The sequence below is a fragment of the Rhipicephalus sanguineus genome, chromosome 4, assembly GCF_013339695.2.
Source record: "Rhipicephalus sanguineus isolate Rsan-2018 chromosome 4, BIME_Rsan_1.4, whole genome shotgun sequence".
In the NCBI taxonomy this organism is placed as follows: domain Eukaryota; kingdom Metazoa; phylum Arthropoda; class Arachnida; order Ixodida; family Ixodidae; genus Rhipicephalus; species Rhipicephalus sanguineus.
The window spans coordinates 9741779-9758120 of NC_051179.1; the positions used below are offsets into that span (position 1 = coordinate 9741779).

The 16342-nt window shown below is 46.9% G+C and overlaps 1 protein-coding gene across 1 annotated transcript in view; it reads right to left on the reverse strand.

Moving 5' to 3' along the window:
* The window catches only part of LOC119389355 (serine/threonine-protein kinase mTOR-like), a gene marked incomplete at its 5' end in the record, with an annotated part of 128912 nt that overhangs the window by 65110 nt on the left and 47460 nt on the right, over positions 1-16342 (reverse strand). The window contains 5 exon segments of the mRNA XM_049414409.1: positions 1805-2000; positions 7749-7846; positions 8350-8517; positions 11959-12076; positions 13477-13607. Coding sequence (XP_049270366.1) covers positions 1805-2000; positions 7749-7846; positions 8350-8517; positions 11959-12076; positions 13477-13607 — 711 coding nt within the window.

Genomic DNA, 16342 nt, shown 5'->3' on the forward strand with positions numbered 1-16342 from the left:
CTCTCTTGATGTAAACAGGCATAACAGACGAGAAGCCTTAGCATGTGCAGCTAGGATCTCCTCTCCACTTGAAAGGTGCCGCCATTAGTTTGGTGAATGTGCAGCGCAGGGAAGTGCACTCATTGATCACAAAAAGGGTACGCTGTGTGAACTTATATTTAAACCAAAAGATGGGGCTAGAAAAACCACATGAGACGTCAGAAGGAATGCTCCTCTTAAAATTCCCATCCATAAGGCACTGACCTGCAGTCCTTCTGAAGGGCTGCATTCTCTCTGCAGTAATTCTCCCTGAGGGCCATGTCACGAACTTTCAGAGCGGCAGTAAAGTCAGTTAAAAAGTGCATACGCTGATCTCTGTGTTCAAAACCCACACCACACAGAGATAACACTCCTCTTTGGGAACTTTCTTCAAGTTGCTGTTGATGATGACGATTTGGTGTTTCTCAGCCCATAGGCCAGATATATCCAGAGTGCCAGGACAGTGGTAGTGAGTTTTCAATGAAGTCATGAACTGCTAAGTGTACGGGCTAAGTGTATAATACTATCACTGCAAAGAGACCTAAAAAACTTGCTGTAAAGTTAAAAACAATGAATAAACTTATGACAGTACATAGTGAGGTGTACTTCGGACACAAGAGTGTACTGCAGTGGCATGACTATTATGTGCAGACGGTCTCAGGCAAGAAGGTCACAAGTGCCACGAGAAACTGGCACAAGGTAGAAAATCATAGCGCACTTGGCCCCTATGTAGACGCATCTACCAACCACCCTGGGAAACCAGTGGCACGATGGCTAGCCAGTTGCTATAAAACATGGCCTATAAAACATGACCTATAAAACTAGAATATAGCCTCGAGAGATGCTATTCAAAAACGTGTGTGCGAGTAAGCACTACTTTTTCACTAGGACCACCGAACACAAGAGCTTAGAGGCATGCACTCTTCTAAATGCCATTAGTACTGCAGCAGTAGTCTTTGTTAAGAATATGATGTCCTTTGAACCTTTCACATGGTTAATTACATGTAAAACAACACCATTTGAAAAATATAGAAGTGTCTTGATTTTGAAAAATAATTTTGTGCTAAAGTTCTGTTTGCATTCAGTTTCTCCAGCAAGAGCTCAGCCTCTCACCCAATCTACCAAGGAGTGGAGGTTCCTCATAAGCAGGGCCAATGTGGTTTCATGTTTTCTAGGTTAGATGATTGCCTATGCCTCTAGAGCTCATGCCATGTTTTATTTGCTTTACAGCCTAAACACCTCTAAATGTTATTAAATAAGAGAGCAATAAAAGAATGGAACAGACTAAAACATGCACCAATCACCAAACATGCAACCCTGAGTAACATGGCTAAGATACATGAGTTCCTCATTTAGCCTAGTCTCCCAAAATGTTGCACATTTTCTATGCTCCATGTTTTTCTCTCTTTTATTGCCTAAACCACATGGGCCCCTCTAGGACCTCCAGTATGTAGACGCGCAAACAAACTGTAAAGGAATTTATTGGACACTGGCGTAAGAGTTGACCGGTAGCTCAACCAACTCATCGATTCATGGACCCCGAGTGCGAGCGGCATCCACGAGCAATGTGCAGTAGAGACAGACCCACTAGATAGTGCTGGAGAGGATGCCCCACTATAGTGTTACTCCTCGCTTCAAAACAAATAAGTAAATAAATAAAAGTGTGACAACTGAGAAGTATTGCAGCAAATGGCACTCCCCAAGACACAGCCATGATGTCTAATGTGGCCTTAAACTGATCACCTTGAAAACACCGAGGAACAGAGCACCCAGAGGTAAGACTGACCTGTGGGTGTTTGCGTCCCACTTCTCCCAGCAGCTCATGAACAAGTCCTGCCACCAAAGGTCGGGGGGTGTCAAGGCGGGCAATGAGCTGTGGTATCACCTGAAGCCAAGTCTCCATTGGGGCCTTGTTCACCCGCTCGGCCAGGGCCTCATTCACCTCAGGCCAGTGACCATAGTCAAACCACAGGGTCAGCAGCCTGCACACAAGATTTCAAAGTGCGTGTTGGTTGCTCCACAGCTATCACATAAAATGCTGCTGTTTATTTGTACACAGTACCATTGTATGTCACAGAAAACTCAGAAGTTATCATAAATACAATTTCAGAAAGAATACAGGATCTGATATAAAATGTCATAAGCAGAGACCTAATGCTGTGACATCTCGAGCAAAACTGAGACAAATGTCATGGTAAACATTGCAGACAAACGCCACGACATACAGCAGTGCCTCAATGCTAAAGTGTCGCACTGTCCCTAATGCATTCCCCTAAGACGACTCCAAGGCAAAAGCCAGTTACCTTTTCTTCCTGACCGATCGTACTGCTGGGCGCAACATGATGTCACTTAGCTAGCCTCACAAAGCCAACCTCCTCTGACATTCCCTTCCCTCTTTCTAAGGTATGTGGCGAAGCTGTATATGGCTAGGACATTCTGTTTGTACGCCGAAAACCACCTAGTGCCCTCTAGGGAGCAGTGCAAAAGCCAGCGGCATATATCCTGAAAAATCACAAGGGGGGACCCACATCTTGCCGTAGGGGCCATTTTGTTTCCGTAAATATACCGTATTTATACAAATCTAAGCCGATGTTTTTTTCGAAAAAACGTTGTGCAAAAGTGGGAGGTCGGCTTAGATTCGAGTATAGATTCGAGTACAATGATTAAGTTTTTTTTACTGGCCTTACAAATTTCGGGGGTCGGTTTAGAATAGGGGCCGGCCTAGATTCGAGTAAATACGGTAGGTGTTATTTTTATTTAAATAAAAATTAAAATCATTTTCTGAAATAAAATTACATGACGAGCATGGGTTCCCAGCTCGTGTAATTGCATTGTTCTACAGACACTTCTCCGAAACCGGTCGAGCGGCAGTTGTGATTTCAACAGCCTCACACAGCTGAGGGGTACTGAACACAAGTACACACTACAGACTAAACAGGCATTAATGAAAAGTTGAATGCGCTGTACTTAACTATCAAGCAATTAAAATATATAGAGTGTTTGAAAGATAAATCTCAAGGGGGACACTTGCAAGGGGTGTTCCCCCCAGCCTGAACACAAGGGGAGTCAACCCCCCCCCCGGGAGGATTTATGCCAGTGGTGAAAGCCATCTTCTTTTTCTTCTCACTCCATGTAATAATAATAATAATAATAATAATAATAATAATAATAATAATAATAATAATAATAATAATAATAATAACTGGGGTTTTACATCCCAAAACCCTGATATGTATGAGAGACGCCGCAGTGGAGGGCTTCGGATACTTCAACCATCTGGTGTTCTTTAACGTGCACTGACAACACACAGTACACGGGCCTCTGGCATTTCGGCTTCATCGAAATGCGACAGCCACACCCGGGATCAAACCCGCAACCTTCGGGTCAGCAGCCGAGCACCATAACCACTGCTCCACTGCAGCAGACTTCTCACTCAATGTATTGATCCTCCCCTGCCCCCCCCCCTCTGAAAGCTTTCTGCACCTCACCTGGTTTTGCACTGCCCCCGTCATCAGCGCACCAATTACAGAGGTAGTGCAAAGCGACTATGTCATGTGATGATGTCATCATGTGACATCACGGTGTATGACGTCATGAGGACAAGTTTTGGTGATCTATGACGTCATGATGACGTTATCACGTGATGATTTTTCGCATCACTCGTGTTGACGCCGCCGGCGCTGATGGTCAATTTTCACGTTTGATGAGGCATCTAAGGCTTTTGCATTAATATTGCTTATTGACCATTAACAGCTTAGCCGTCAACAACCTGGCCTTACTTACTAAAATGGCCTCCACCATGTCACCTCTGTGTTGTGAGCTAAACAGCTTCACTGGTCATCCACTTCAAAGAGTGGAATGCTCCTCAATTGTTTTTTCTTTTTATTGTGACAGCAATTACACGGACACTCTCGGCAGGTTTTTGCCGTCCCCATTGCAGTCATTTTCCGCAGAAAGTACAAATTGATAACATCACCCTGCGCATCGCATGTTCTACCCATGAGCGCTCGTGAGAGCTGGCAACGAACACGGCTGAAGCGGAGATGAAACGAGCTGGCCATCCCCATCACACGGAGGGCGCATGCAGTAACAGCGTCTCGCGTGCGAGACCTCCCGTCGATTACTCATCAGAGAGGAACCGCCCCTCCCGTCTTTCATAAGGAGCATTAAGGGACGCCAGGGGAGGGGAGATGGGGTGGCTGCGTCGCTCGAAGGGCTGCGACACTGGCACGCGCGCTCAGAAGACGACTCCTAAACTTGCCGTGCTCTCAACGTTTACTTTGCGTTTAGAGAACTGACAGCCCGAAAACTGCTCCGGTCACTGGAACGGCTATATTTCCTTAAATCGGCGTTCGCTGAGTTACACGAGATCGGATCCAAAAGAGTTAGCTGATAGCCTTAATAAGTATAAGAATACAATTTGTTGGTATCGCATTCATTGATGTGTCCTTAAGCGAAACTGACTTTTTCTTAACCGTCAGCTATTGACCCCGGAAAGCGAAGCACGGATGCGTAAAATGGCATAGCTGCTTCACAGTGGGCCAGGGCCGTCAGTTACAGGCCCACTACAGGCAGCTGCACATAATAAAACAGAATTGCGGCTGCTCCGACCAGGAGGCATGCCTTTATTAATGAGATGACATTTTTAAAAAATTCGAATTGGGACCCTAGCACTCACGAGCTCAAAAGAGCAGGGCCTTTAAGGGGTATTTACCGCAAGAGCAATTAAAAATCCGGATGTGCTGGTGGAAGGAATTACGAAAAAGCTCTTCTGGATGAAGATCCATGGATAAAGTATACATGAGGAAAAGTGTCAACGCGTTCTCCTTGTTCACATGCTCTTCAATGGACGTGAAGCACGGAAAATTCGATATTGTTTCACATATCTATTGCTAGCATTCCCAGATTTCATTCCGCGATGTCCAGAAACAGAAGTGACAGACCTTCTAGCAGTACACGTGTAGTTATTAATGAACATTGATTTAAGGGGGGAAGAGGGTTTTTAAAAATCATCAAGATTCCCTTTACCAAATTTAATGAAACTGCACAATCTTGTTTAGTTTTCTTTGCTGATTCCAAATATGCAATTATTCTTCAAATACGTCCATTAGTTCCAAAGTTAATTAAAATTAATTAGCATTGTTTCCAGGAACAATGGAGCAAGAACTACTCATCGAAATCTTGCTTTAGGCACATAGCCGGATACTAGGAAACATAAGCTTCACAGGGGTAGGAATACTTTTTTGATGTGCAAACTATTAAGAATTAAGGGCGCAACCTCTTTCTCAAGTACGATGAACCAACAAGCCCGCATCGCCATCCTAGTTGAACAGACAGCTTTGTTATGCTGTATAATTCTTAATAGTTTGCGCATCAAAAAAGTATTCCTACCCCTGTGAAGCTTATGTTTCCTAGTATCCGGCTATGTGCCTAAAGCAAGATTTCGATGAGTAGTTCTTGCTCCATTGTTCCCGGAAACAATGCTAATTTTAATTAACTTTGGAACTAATGGACATATTTGAAGAATAATTGCATATTTGGAATCAGCAAAGAAAACTAAACAAGACTGTGCAGTTTCATTAAATTTGGTAAAGGGAATCTTGATGATTTTTAAAAACCCTCTTCCCCCCTTAAGTGCATGCCGTGCGACGCTTGAAACGAGCTATCAGCAGCGTTTCTGGAACAGACGACGTCCGCCGATAAATCACCGCCACACTTTCTCGCTATCGATTGGCCTAGACGTCACAAGTCTCTGCGGAGAGTGCGTTTTGCCGTCGAGCCAACTTGCACAACAGAAGCTGCGTCGGCACTGCAGCTTACACGAGACGCACGCGCGAGCGCTGTTTACTCAGCAGAATGATTCTTGGTCCGTAGTTGTGACTTTGGTGGCCTCAAGATCAAGCTGCACATGTTTCGACCCGCCGGCAGTGCGAATGCCGTTGATAGACGTCCCTAAACCCGAGACTCTGGTGCAGTTTGGCGCAATTTCGGTCGTTATACACGTGGGTTATACGAAGCGTGCCGAGTGCGTAGCGCCGCGAAGGAGCGTGCCAAAGTTCGGTAGAGGCTAAGTGAAAACGAAGTGCCGAAGCTCCGCACTAAAACCTCCTTTTGAACCTCTTTTTGAAGGGGGTTTTGCGTAGTACCTTTTGGATGCACGTTATGCGTCGAGGCCGAAACTCCCTAAAAGGCTCAAACCCGTTTGCTGTGTAGAACTGGAACGTCACGTCGGTCTATGTGCCCTGTAGAGTTATCAGTTAGTCATAAGCGAGAGAAAGGAAAGTCGAAACGCTTCATGCCGTTTTACGACTTTGTTGCCTTTAATCTTTCTTCCGGTGTGTTGGCTGCGTACTTCAGCATATTCGCTATCGATAATCGCGACGATAGCGACCGCGGTCTCTGCCGCGGTTTTCTGCGCAGCGCTTCCGGCAAACGGTAGCGACGATAGTTCCGTTTTCAATCTGTGCGCGCTGGCCGTGCGTGTGCCTTCAGAACTGCGTCGTTGCTATCTGTGATCGCGTCTACCGTGGTTTTGGCCGCAGCATTGCATTGAGTCGGTGCGCGTACGTTCGATGGATGCGCGCGTACTTTCGTGGTCGCCCGTGATCGCGTCGACACGACCGCATTTGTATTCACAGCGGTTGCGGCAGAATGCAGTTACGCTCGGACTAGGTGCGCGCTGGCGGCGCGTGCGCTTTCAAAACGCCATGAATGTCATTCACGATCGCAGGGCTTGTGACGACGAGCAGCAGTTTTGTACTGAGTGCTACGTCAAAACAATGGCGGGAGTCATCAACGATTCTTCCGCGGCCCGCACACGCATCAAACCCGCCGGCAGCATCATGGCGGATGGACGATCTGTCGCCGAGCATCTCAATGGCGAAAAATTTACCGGGATGTGCGTGAGGTGGCAGAAAGCATGTCTCCGATGAAGACACGGGTCTTGCGATGCGGCCGCACGGCTCTGGCAACGAAAAATGGTCGAGTTTCTAGCGGAATTTCGCGGCAGTCCTAGGCAAGCTCCTTTTCCTTATGTGGTGGCACTTGCGAAAACTTCGTTCAAGCGGAAATATCCAGAAAAAGTATTCGTTGTGACGAGACATTTTTCGCATTGTTTTCTATGGGCGGCTGACGGGGAATCGAAAATTATTCGTTGTGGCGGAAATTTCGTTGTAGCGGTATTCGTTATAGCGGGATTCGACTGTAATTGCCTGACTGGGTCGTGCCATTCTGGCAGCAAAGCAGCTAGAGGAAACACACCAGTAACCACTAGAAGCAGAGAACACATAACAGTATGTATTGTTCTGTGCAGGTTCCACGATGAAACAGAACTGCGAGTAGAGTCCACAAGAAAATAAACAAGAGTCCTCATTAGAGTGGTGGTGATAACAACAAATGCACGCTAACAATAAAATCAACACCAACAAATACATCTTGAATAGCGCATACATATGCTCTATAGAACAAGGCATAAAAGAGAGTTCGTTACACGAAATTGTAACATGAAGCGGTATTATCTTTCACATAAGTGACAGTACTAAACAATCCTAGTACTAAATTTCCGAGTGGTTTGGTCACAGTTAACGAATACTGAAGTCTGCTGAGGAATCTGCAAAGCATAGCTAGGCTGTCATGTAGCTGTGGCATAATAATATACATGTACTATAAGTAAAATGTTGTCTGCATAAATTCAGGCTTCGTAACAAAATAATTTGGCACATTCAACCCACCTGAGTGTGTCCTGTAGAGTGCTTCCATGAGACAGGGCAATTGACCGAAAGAACCCTTTTACGGCAGGTACTGTGTAGTCCTTGATGTGCTGAGCTGTCTATAATTAAAGCAGAGAATGTACTGTCACATGCGCACAAAGCTAAGAAAATTGTTATTCCTCACACAAAGACCATTCGTGCAATCAGAAAGAAACATCAGCTTGAGGAAATACAGATAAGAACATGAAAAGTAATAAGCCTCACACAAGTGAGAGAAGCCTGCACGAGCCAACTTATTTCCCTAGCAGTGATGGGAAACCTTCAAACAGGGAATGTCGGAGACAAAGCTTCGACGAGGTCTTCACAGGGTGACCTTTAAGTCCCCACCTTCTCCTGAACTTGTCTTATTTTTTTTTTATTTCTCTAGAAGACCCAAACTTGGTAGAGATGTGTACCGTAAGAATGTGGGTCAGCATTTAGTTAGCTAGTATTACTGTACCGCGTCAAAATGAAAATGAAACGCAAAACACGAGTGCCAGCGAGCAGGTAGTTGTCATCCCTCTGAGTGACAACTGCCTCTGCAGGTGCCTGCTTGTGTGCACGGTGCTGTAAAGCAACTCACCAGACCAGTTCTAGGGCAGTCACCAGCATAGCTTGCAGTTTCACCAGCCCCAACCTGTTGGAGTGGCTGCTGCTGCAGAGGCTGTGCACTGGCATTGTTGCTCTGCTGAGCTTGGTGCTTGAAGAACAAGACAGCCTCAAAGTTCATGTAAGCCCATGCATGCCAAGCCTGTGGAGGAAGAAGGTATGCACACTGCTTATCCAGACAAAATGCCAATTCTGCTACAAAACACTTGCAAACCATGCGGAGCCCTCTAAAAAAAGACATCTTGAACTTTTGGCTCAGCGAGAAGGAGCCTGTGGTGACCGGGCCCGCGGTAATAACACACAGTAATGATAACACACAGTAGCTGCTGTCGGGAAGGTGGAACTTTTCTTGATTGTGAACGACGAGCCAGACAGTAAGAAGATGGCCGTATTTCTGATGTGTTCCACAGCCGCAACGTATTCCTTGCTGCGAAGCTTACTGGCCCCTGAAAAACTTGCCTAGTTTTATTTCTAGTGGCACGCCGTTAACGATAGCCACAATGCGCATCGGTGCTGCTCCAGCCACCTGAAGTGCCCAAAGGTTGTATGCATTGTTACACATTCGGTGGCAGAACAACCGCATGTCGGCATTATGCAACATAACATTTGGACCGACACCCAGGTGCGAAGTTGGGCTGGTCCTGACGGCTGCATTCTGTTCTAATGCAATTGGTCCTTCACTTCCACCTTGCGCTTGGCTCGTCCACATTGCTGCGAAGCTGGCGAAACAGCGACGCTGTCGAACAGAGACAAGAGCGAAAAAATATCCATCATGAGCAAGCAACCCTCAGCCCACAACCCAGCGCACCGGCTTGGCTTGGCAGTCTCGCAACTGCCAAGGTTACTTCAATGCCTATGCAATGTCGGAGGCCACACCCAGCCTCATCAGCTGTTCACAGGTGGTCGTAATGACAGAAGTGGATGCAGTCGTGATTGCTCACTGCTACACGCAAGCGAAGGCTCACCATCGCATTTATTTCCCATCTCTTTACTGGTGGGTGTCTCACTCAGCAGTTAGGCGTGACGCCCCACCAACACCTAGCTGTGCCGGTCTACGCGGTACGTCGCAGTGAAAGAGGCGCGAGTTGGGGAGGGGTGGGACTGCGTCAGTATGGAAGAACGCGATGGTGTAAATAAATAGTGTGCCACTGCTTGCACGTGGCTACGTGTGACAACATGAGGCAATAAAGTTCAGATGCAGAAGCTTTTAACTGTCGCACCGGATAGCTCACGAACACCACGGGAAACAATGTATTTGGCGCAAATGCGCGGAGATTTTTTGGCTTCGGGGATGATTTTAGTTTGCTATATTCATTGACAGCTCAATTTTATTTTGTTAAAACGAGTTTTCATTTGCATGCATCTCTATGGAATTATCAAGGGTAATTTTGTTTACTTCATTATATCCATTATTTTGATATATCTCGTCTCATTATTATGAGGTATGTGTGTAAAACTGTTTTATTTATGTTTTGACAATAAGCAAAAAACACTGCAATGACAGCTGGTGACGATGCATGCACCACAGCACAGTGCACAGAGTGGTGAAGCTGGATTCCCCTACAATGGACGGCACAGTGCGGTGTAATTCTTTCCCGCCCTTTCCTGCTTGCTAGCTTTCTCGGCTCGTCCTGCCAAGCCACACCGCCACGGTGGGAGTCCAACCCTTTGCGGTCCGAAACTGTTACCCATTTTCTGGATGTTCCGGTGCGAAAATATATGGCCAGTTTTGAGCACTTTGAAAGAAAAACCACAACTGTGCAAGAAAAACTCATCGGATGTTTATTTTTGTGGTGCCCGACAGCAGACTGCTGCGGCCGTGTTGCTTTGTCGGGAGGCGCCTGACAACGGACAACAAAGGGTTAAAGTTTATTTTTAGGAGCATTTAGATGTCACTCTACGATCGGCAACCACGTTCACCACACACATGTGCGACTTCTTGCATCCCTCTCTGTCTCTCTTCTCTCTCGTATTCCTGCGCACCCTCTCACTCTTCACTTGACGCTTGCGCCATCTAGTTCCTCTTCCAGCAACTACACACAGCCTCCGAGACCCACACCCAACACAGGCGTACTCTTCACTCCCTCTCATCTCTCACAAAGAGTTTGCTTGAGCGTGCCATCCCATGAAACACAAGACTTCTATAAAACGTCTTTAAAACGTTTAAAACCTCTATAAACCTCCAAAAAACGTTTTGTAGAGGTTTCATGTTTCGTGGGATGTTATGGATGACACCTGAATGAATGCTTCCCTCCAGTTCTTTGTACAAAGCAAGTGCCACTGAATATCTCATCGTTGCCTCACACTTGGCAGCACATGGAGGCACCGCTTGGGAGCAGTGTCAGAATGATAATGCCCCTTGTAGCAGGATGGTGCAAGAGAAGCACACGGGCACAGTGTGGCGCAAATGCATACCTGCCAAGTTTGGAGAAACGGAATCCGGGAGATTTACTCAACGGGGGGAGGGGGTTTATAAAATATGTCGACCGCGGGAGGGGGGGGGGTATAAAGTATGCCGACCGCGGGGGGGGGGGGGTACTGCGATAGCAATTATACGGACATTTGTCAGCAGAATTTCGCGGTCGCCGCTGATCCAAACCGATAGAGTCCAAACAACAGAGTCCAAACCGATAACATCGCTTACGCATCGTCTGTTTCACGTGCGAGTAAAAGCGCGCTAGCGCTAGGAACGAACGCGGTTGAAGCAGAGATGAAACCGATGAAACGACCCGACCGTCACCGTCGCGCGAAGGGCACATGCGATAACATCGCTCCACGTGCGAGGCCTGTCGTCGCTTGCTTACGCGCTATCTCGACAGACATCGGTAACGGCTACCCTTTTAAGTGTTGGGCTCTCCACTTAAAGCATCAATTTTAAATTGCGTGTTGCGCATCTGTACGCGGAACGTCCCACCTCGCGTCACGACATCAAAGAGCAACCTGCATCACGAGCTTGTGTTGGCGCCATAATTCTTGCGAGCGCTCTCTCCTAGCGAAAACAGAGCGCACCTTTTTTACGTACTTATCTGTACGTACAAGACGCGGCTGCAGCGCTATGACACGTTTGCGTTGGCAGCACTGCGGCACAAAGTGCACAGCTACTTCATGCGCAATGCAATTGAGTTGAACCTTTCCACCATCGTTAAAAAAAAAAGAAGAAAAATCCTTTCGTCCTTTCTACGTGGCCAGACAACTATGCTCATGTGCCCAGACAAAACACTGGACGCGCGGGGCAAAACTGGATTTCCGGGAGATTTTACTATGACCCGTACAACCGGGAGAAACGTTCAAAATCCGGGAGTCTCCCGGGTAATCCGGGAGACTTGGCAGGTATGCAAATGGCACAACATTTCCACCCTCGTAGAATGCAAAATGTGAAGTAGAATGTTTCTTGCAAGTGATTACCTAAAACTCCATTATCGGGTACGCTAAGCAAGAAATAGCAAGAAATAGCAATGGTGTTGCACCCAGTGGGGGACAGGGCAACAAACACTTGGGTAGAAAGTGATATCAGAGCTTTGCACTGCATTGTGCATCCTCGCACCACATGTAGGAAGTGAAGTGCAGGTCTTGTAATGCTCACCTTGTACCAGTCATTGTCATGTTCTGTGGCCAACTGATAGTAGCGTAAGATCATGGGGATTGAGGTCTCATTGATGCCCTGCATACATTCCTCCCACTGTCCAAGCTTCAGGTAACACCTGAGAAGAGACAAGATTACTTCTCACGATGTGCTGTAGCAGGGGCCAATTTTTTAGGCACTAAAAAAGAGCAAATAAGGAGATAATCATAATGCAAGATTTTCTGATACGAAACAATTATTTGTAAATTTCTACATGGTAGTTTCAGTTTCTCAGGTTACTGACCCCTTTGTAGTTGAGAGCAGTGTCATGTTCCAAAACAATTGCAGAAACCCTACAAAAAGCACAAATTTAGTTGCAACTTAGTTGCCTGACACAGCATCTAATAATTAATAATAATTATTGGGGTTTAATGTCCCAAAAGTGACCCTTTCAAATTTTCAATATGCTTCACCTCATCACACCCCGGTATTGCGGCAAAGCTGCCTTTCAAGCTCTGCTACGGTCTCAAATGTACTAACTCAAGAAAACGCTGGTTCCAACATGGAGATGAAGGATCTGGCAGAGGTGGGGGCTCAATTAATGCTGTTTTGGACCTGAAATTTGGGCAGGAAGTCCGAAAAATCGGAAGCCAAAGCTTTTTAGCATCCAAAACTTCAGATGTTCTCATATATCGACGTCTACGAGGCAGATTTGGAACTTCGGACTTAAAGGGAGCACACCCTTGTCCTCCACATCAGTTGGGCTTCCACAGAAGTTGAAAGAGGAGGAGAAGCTGAGGAAATGGCATCTTTGCCTTTCACGTGTAAAGTGTTGTCGGCAACACTTTGGTTGCACCAAATCATGTACATAAATAGGATTCGGCCTCTACATTGCCTCATTCTTGACAAGACAACTATGAAACACCACCCCGCCAACGCTTCATCCACCTAGCGAAAAGAAACACTTTCATGTTGCTATCTCATAAGAATATGCTTAGGAATCCTCTCCACCTTTTTTTTCTGCAATTTCGCTTCGAAGTATTAAAAAAATATTCTAAAAATTTCGAGAAATATTAATTCGCACTCACACTTCAATATTTGAATTCGCTTCGCACCAAAAATTTTTCTATTCGCACAGCTCTACTTTTAAACTTAAAAAAAATTAGGAATCGATGTGAGGGTAATGTGTTCATTTAACCCTGAATGTGGCTTCGCAGCAGTGAGGACTTCCCCTGGATAGGTGCATTCATGGCATAGCACTCCTCCACAGCAGTGGAACCACCTTTACAGAGGGTTACACGTGGTTTATATATGTCTATTCATTCATTTCGAATACTTTGAAATTTCTAATAATTTAAATTCGTGTCGAAACGAATTCGAATACTGTAATACTCGTTCGAATATTCAACGTGTTCGAATATTCGCACAAGCCTCATTATAACAGTTGAATTTTCATGATTATTGTTATATGTGGGTCAACTGTGGTATTGTAGGGTAGGAACAAAACAGATTGATTGGCAAAATAAAAAGCCTCGTCACCTGGCTAGGAGCTTCTGGTGTTCACTACGCTGTGCATTGTCATTGGGGACAGGTAGGCACAGGTGGTTCAAGGTGCTGTTGGCTGGAAGCTCTGTTTGGACAAAGTGGTGCAGCTGCCTCAAAGCATTCTCCTGCAGGAAGAGAAAGGTGCCACATCCAAGGTTGTATGAGGCATAGATGAGGACATTACAGGACTGTTGACACACAGTATTACTGAAGTTGCACAAAGAAACACATGCTATGCATGATGATTGGTGCCGGAATGAATGATGACTGCCTGAATGGCGCCAAAATTGAAGCTGGCAGTGGCAAAGTTATCTCACCAGAAAATGAATGGAATGGGTGTGGACTTCTTTAGAAGTCTTCTGGCTCTCGTTTTGGCACGGCACATTACAGTGACGAGCCAGAAACCCAAGAAACACAAAGGCACGTGCGCGATCAGACTGCGGGAAGAATGACACTGAAGCACCGACCGTAATGAGCACGCACCTAGGCAACAGACACAGTTCTCAAAGGCCTCCCTTTTGCTAGTTAATTGCGACATAAGTACAGTGGAACTTCGATTATACGTCCCCTGGTGCTGCGACGACCCGCGTTTTACGACGAATTGGCTTGGTCCTGGCAAAACCCCCATAGAAATAATGTATTAAAAACCTCAATTGTACGACGCAACTTTACGCCGGCCCCGCCTCGTACGACGCTTCGCTGGACTGTCCGAGAAAAAAAAAAGACCTACGATGACGCGGGCTGGCACGCAAACACACTGCAGCCGGGCGAAAAAAGTTGGGAAACTGAGGAACCGAGTTCGTATCCGCTCTGCCACCACAGGGCCTCTTCAATTTTTCGACACGCGGTCGGCCATAGCTAGCCAGAGCCAACGTTGGCCGGAGCCAGCCGGAGCGCATTCGTTTTGTCACATTGCACTGCGCACTTCCGTTGTCGCCTTTTTTTTTTCTCTCTCTTCTTTTGGGTGGTTTTGTAGTGACCGTTGTGAGCAGATAACATGGCAGATAATTTCAAGCTCGCTTTCTAGTATGCGATAACTTTCACTAGATTTCGTGTCGTTATACCGGACGTGTTGAACGGCGATTGTTGAGCCAACGTTTGCGACAGCCGCGGGAACCGGAACTCGCCGCTGTCTAGCTACCAGAGGGCTGGGGCATTTTAGCCGCTCGCGATTGGTCGAAGCTTGCAAATCGAATAGGCCTACTGCCGTGCTGCCATTCAGCCATTCCTTCACGTGTTTGCCTCGTCGTTTGGTTGTGCTGCGCCGCAGCTGCTGTGTCCACGTGCAAAATTTTCTGTGTTAGGACATTGGTGTGCGAGGAAGCTTTTGAATTCTTGGTTGCGAGTGCTGCGTCTCGCAATGTCACGGAACCGAAAACCGCTGACGCTCGGAGAAAAGCTTCGCATAATCGAGGAGGCGGAGAAGCGGAACGGAGCAACAAAAGCCAGCATTGCCCGCGACCTGAACATTCCCGAGTCGTCGCTGAAAACGATCCTCGCGAAGAAGGACAGCATCCTACTAAATGCGGCAGAGTTCGGCCTGAACAGGAAGGCCGCGAAAGATGGCAAATATGCTGCCATGGAGAAGGCCCTCGTTGAGTGGTTGCGTCAGGCCCACAGTTCAGGAATTGCTGTGGATGGCGCAATTTTGAAGGAGAAGGCTGAGACAGTTGCATTGCGCTGCGGCATTGACGACTTTAAAGCCTCCAATGGCTGGTTGGATCGCTTTAAAAAACGCAGTGGAGTTGTGTACAGCCGCTGCTGTGGAGAGAGCGCGTCAGTCAGCTCCGACACTAGAAAAGTGGACTGCATTGCTGCCGGAATTGATACAGGAATACAAGCCGTCCGACTTGTTCAACACGGACGAAACTGGATTATTTTATAATATGCAGCCAGAACAGACATTGGCATTCAAAGGAGAGAGCTGTCACGGGGGTAAGCGAAGCAAAGAGCGTCTTACCATATTGCTTTGCGCTAATGAAGACGGTTCTGAAAAGCTTCCTGCCCTCGTGATCGGCAAGTTTGAGAAGCCGCGATGCTTCAAGAATTTGAAAAGGCTGCCGTGCCAGTACACGTTCAACCGGAAAGCCTGGATGACGGCTGCTATGTTTTCTACATATCTGCAGCAGCTGGACTCCAAAATGGGGGCTAAGAACAGAAAGATTCTTCTTCTGCTTGACAATGTGCCATGCCATCCATCAGATATGTCGCATTTGAGAAATGTGAAAGTTGTATTTCTGCCCCCCAATTGCACTAGCCAGCTGCAGCCACTTGACGCTGGCGTCATCAAGTGCATGAAACAGAAATATCGGAAGTTTCTGGTGCAGCGTCGGCTGGCGGGCATGGAACGCAAGCAGTTGGATAAGAAGCTTTCTGTGCTTGATGCAATGCACTACATTGCTAGTGCACGGGACGCAGTCACGCCAGAAACCATCGCCAACTCCTTCAGGCACTGCGGCTTTAATAGAAGTGGTGCTTGTTCTACCAGTGAAGCTGCAGTGCCTGTTGACGACGAACCAGAGTTCGGCAGCCTGGAGCTGCCTGGATCTTTCGCGGACTATGTTGGTGCCGACGACGACGTTGCAGTGTGCAGTGAAGTGTCGCTGGATGACATTATCGAAACTGTGCATCCCAACACTGCGGGAACTTCCGACGAGGAAGAGATGGACGACGCTGCAGAGGCTAGCGCGTCCGTTCCGACTTACGCGGACGTGTTGTGCTACGTCGACCACATTTGGCGGTTTGCTTGCGCACGCGACAAGATCGGCGACTTGCTGCCAGATATTGCAGCTATCGAAAGAAAGCTGATGCGTCGTGGCTGGGCAAACTCTCAGAAGAAAATCACAGATTTTTTTAAAAG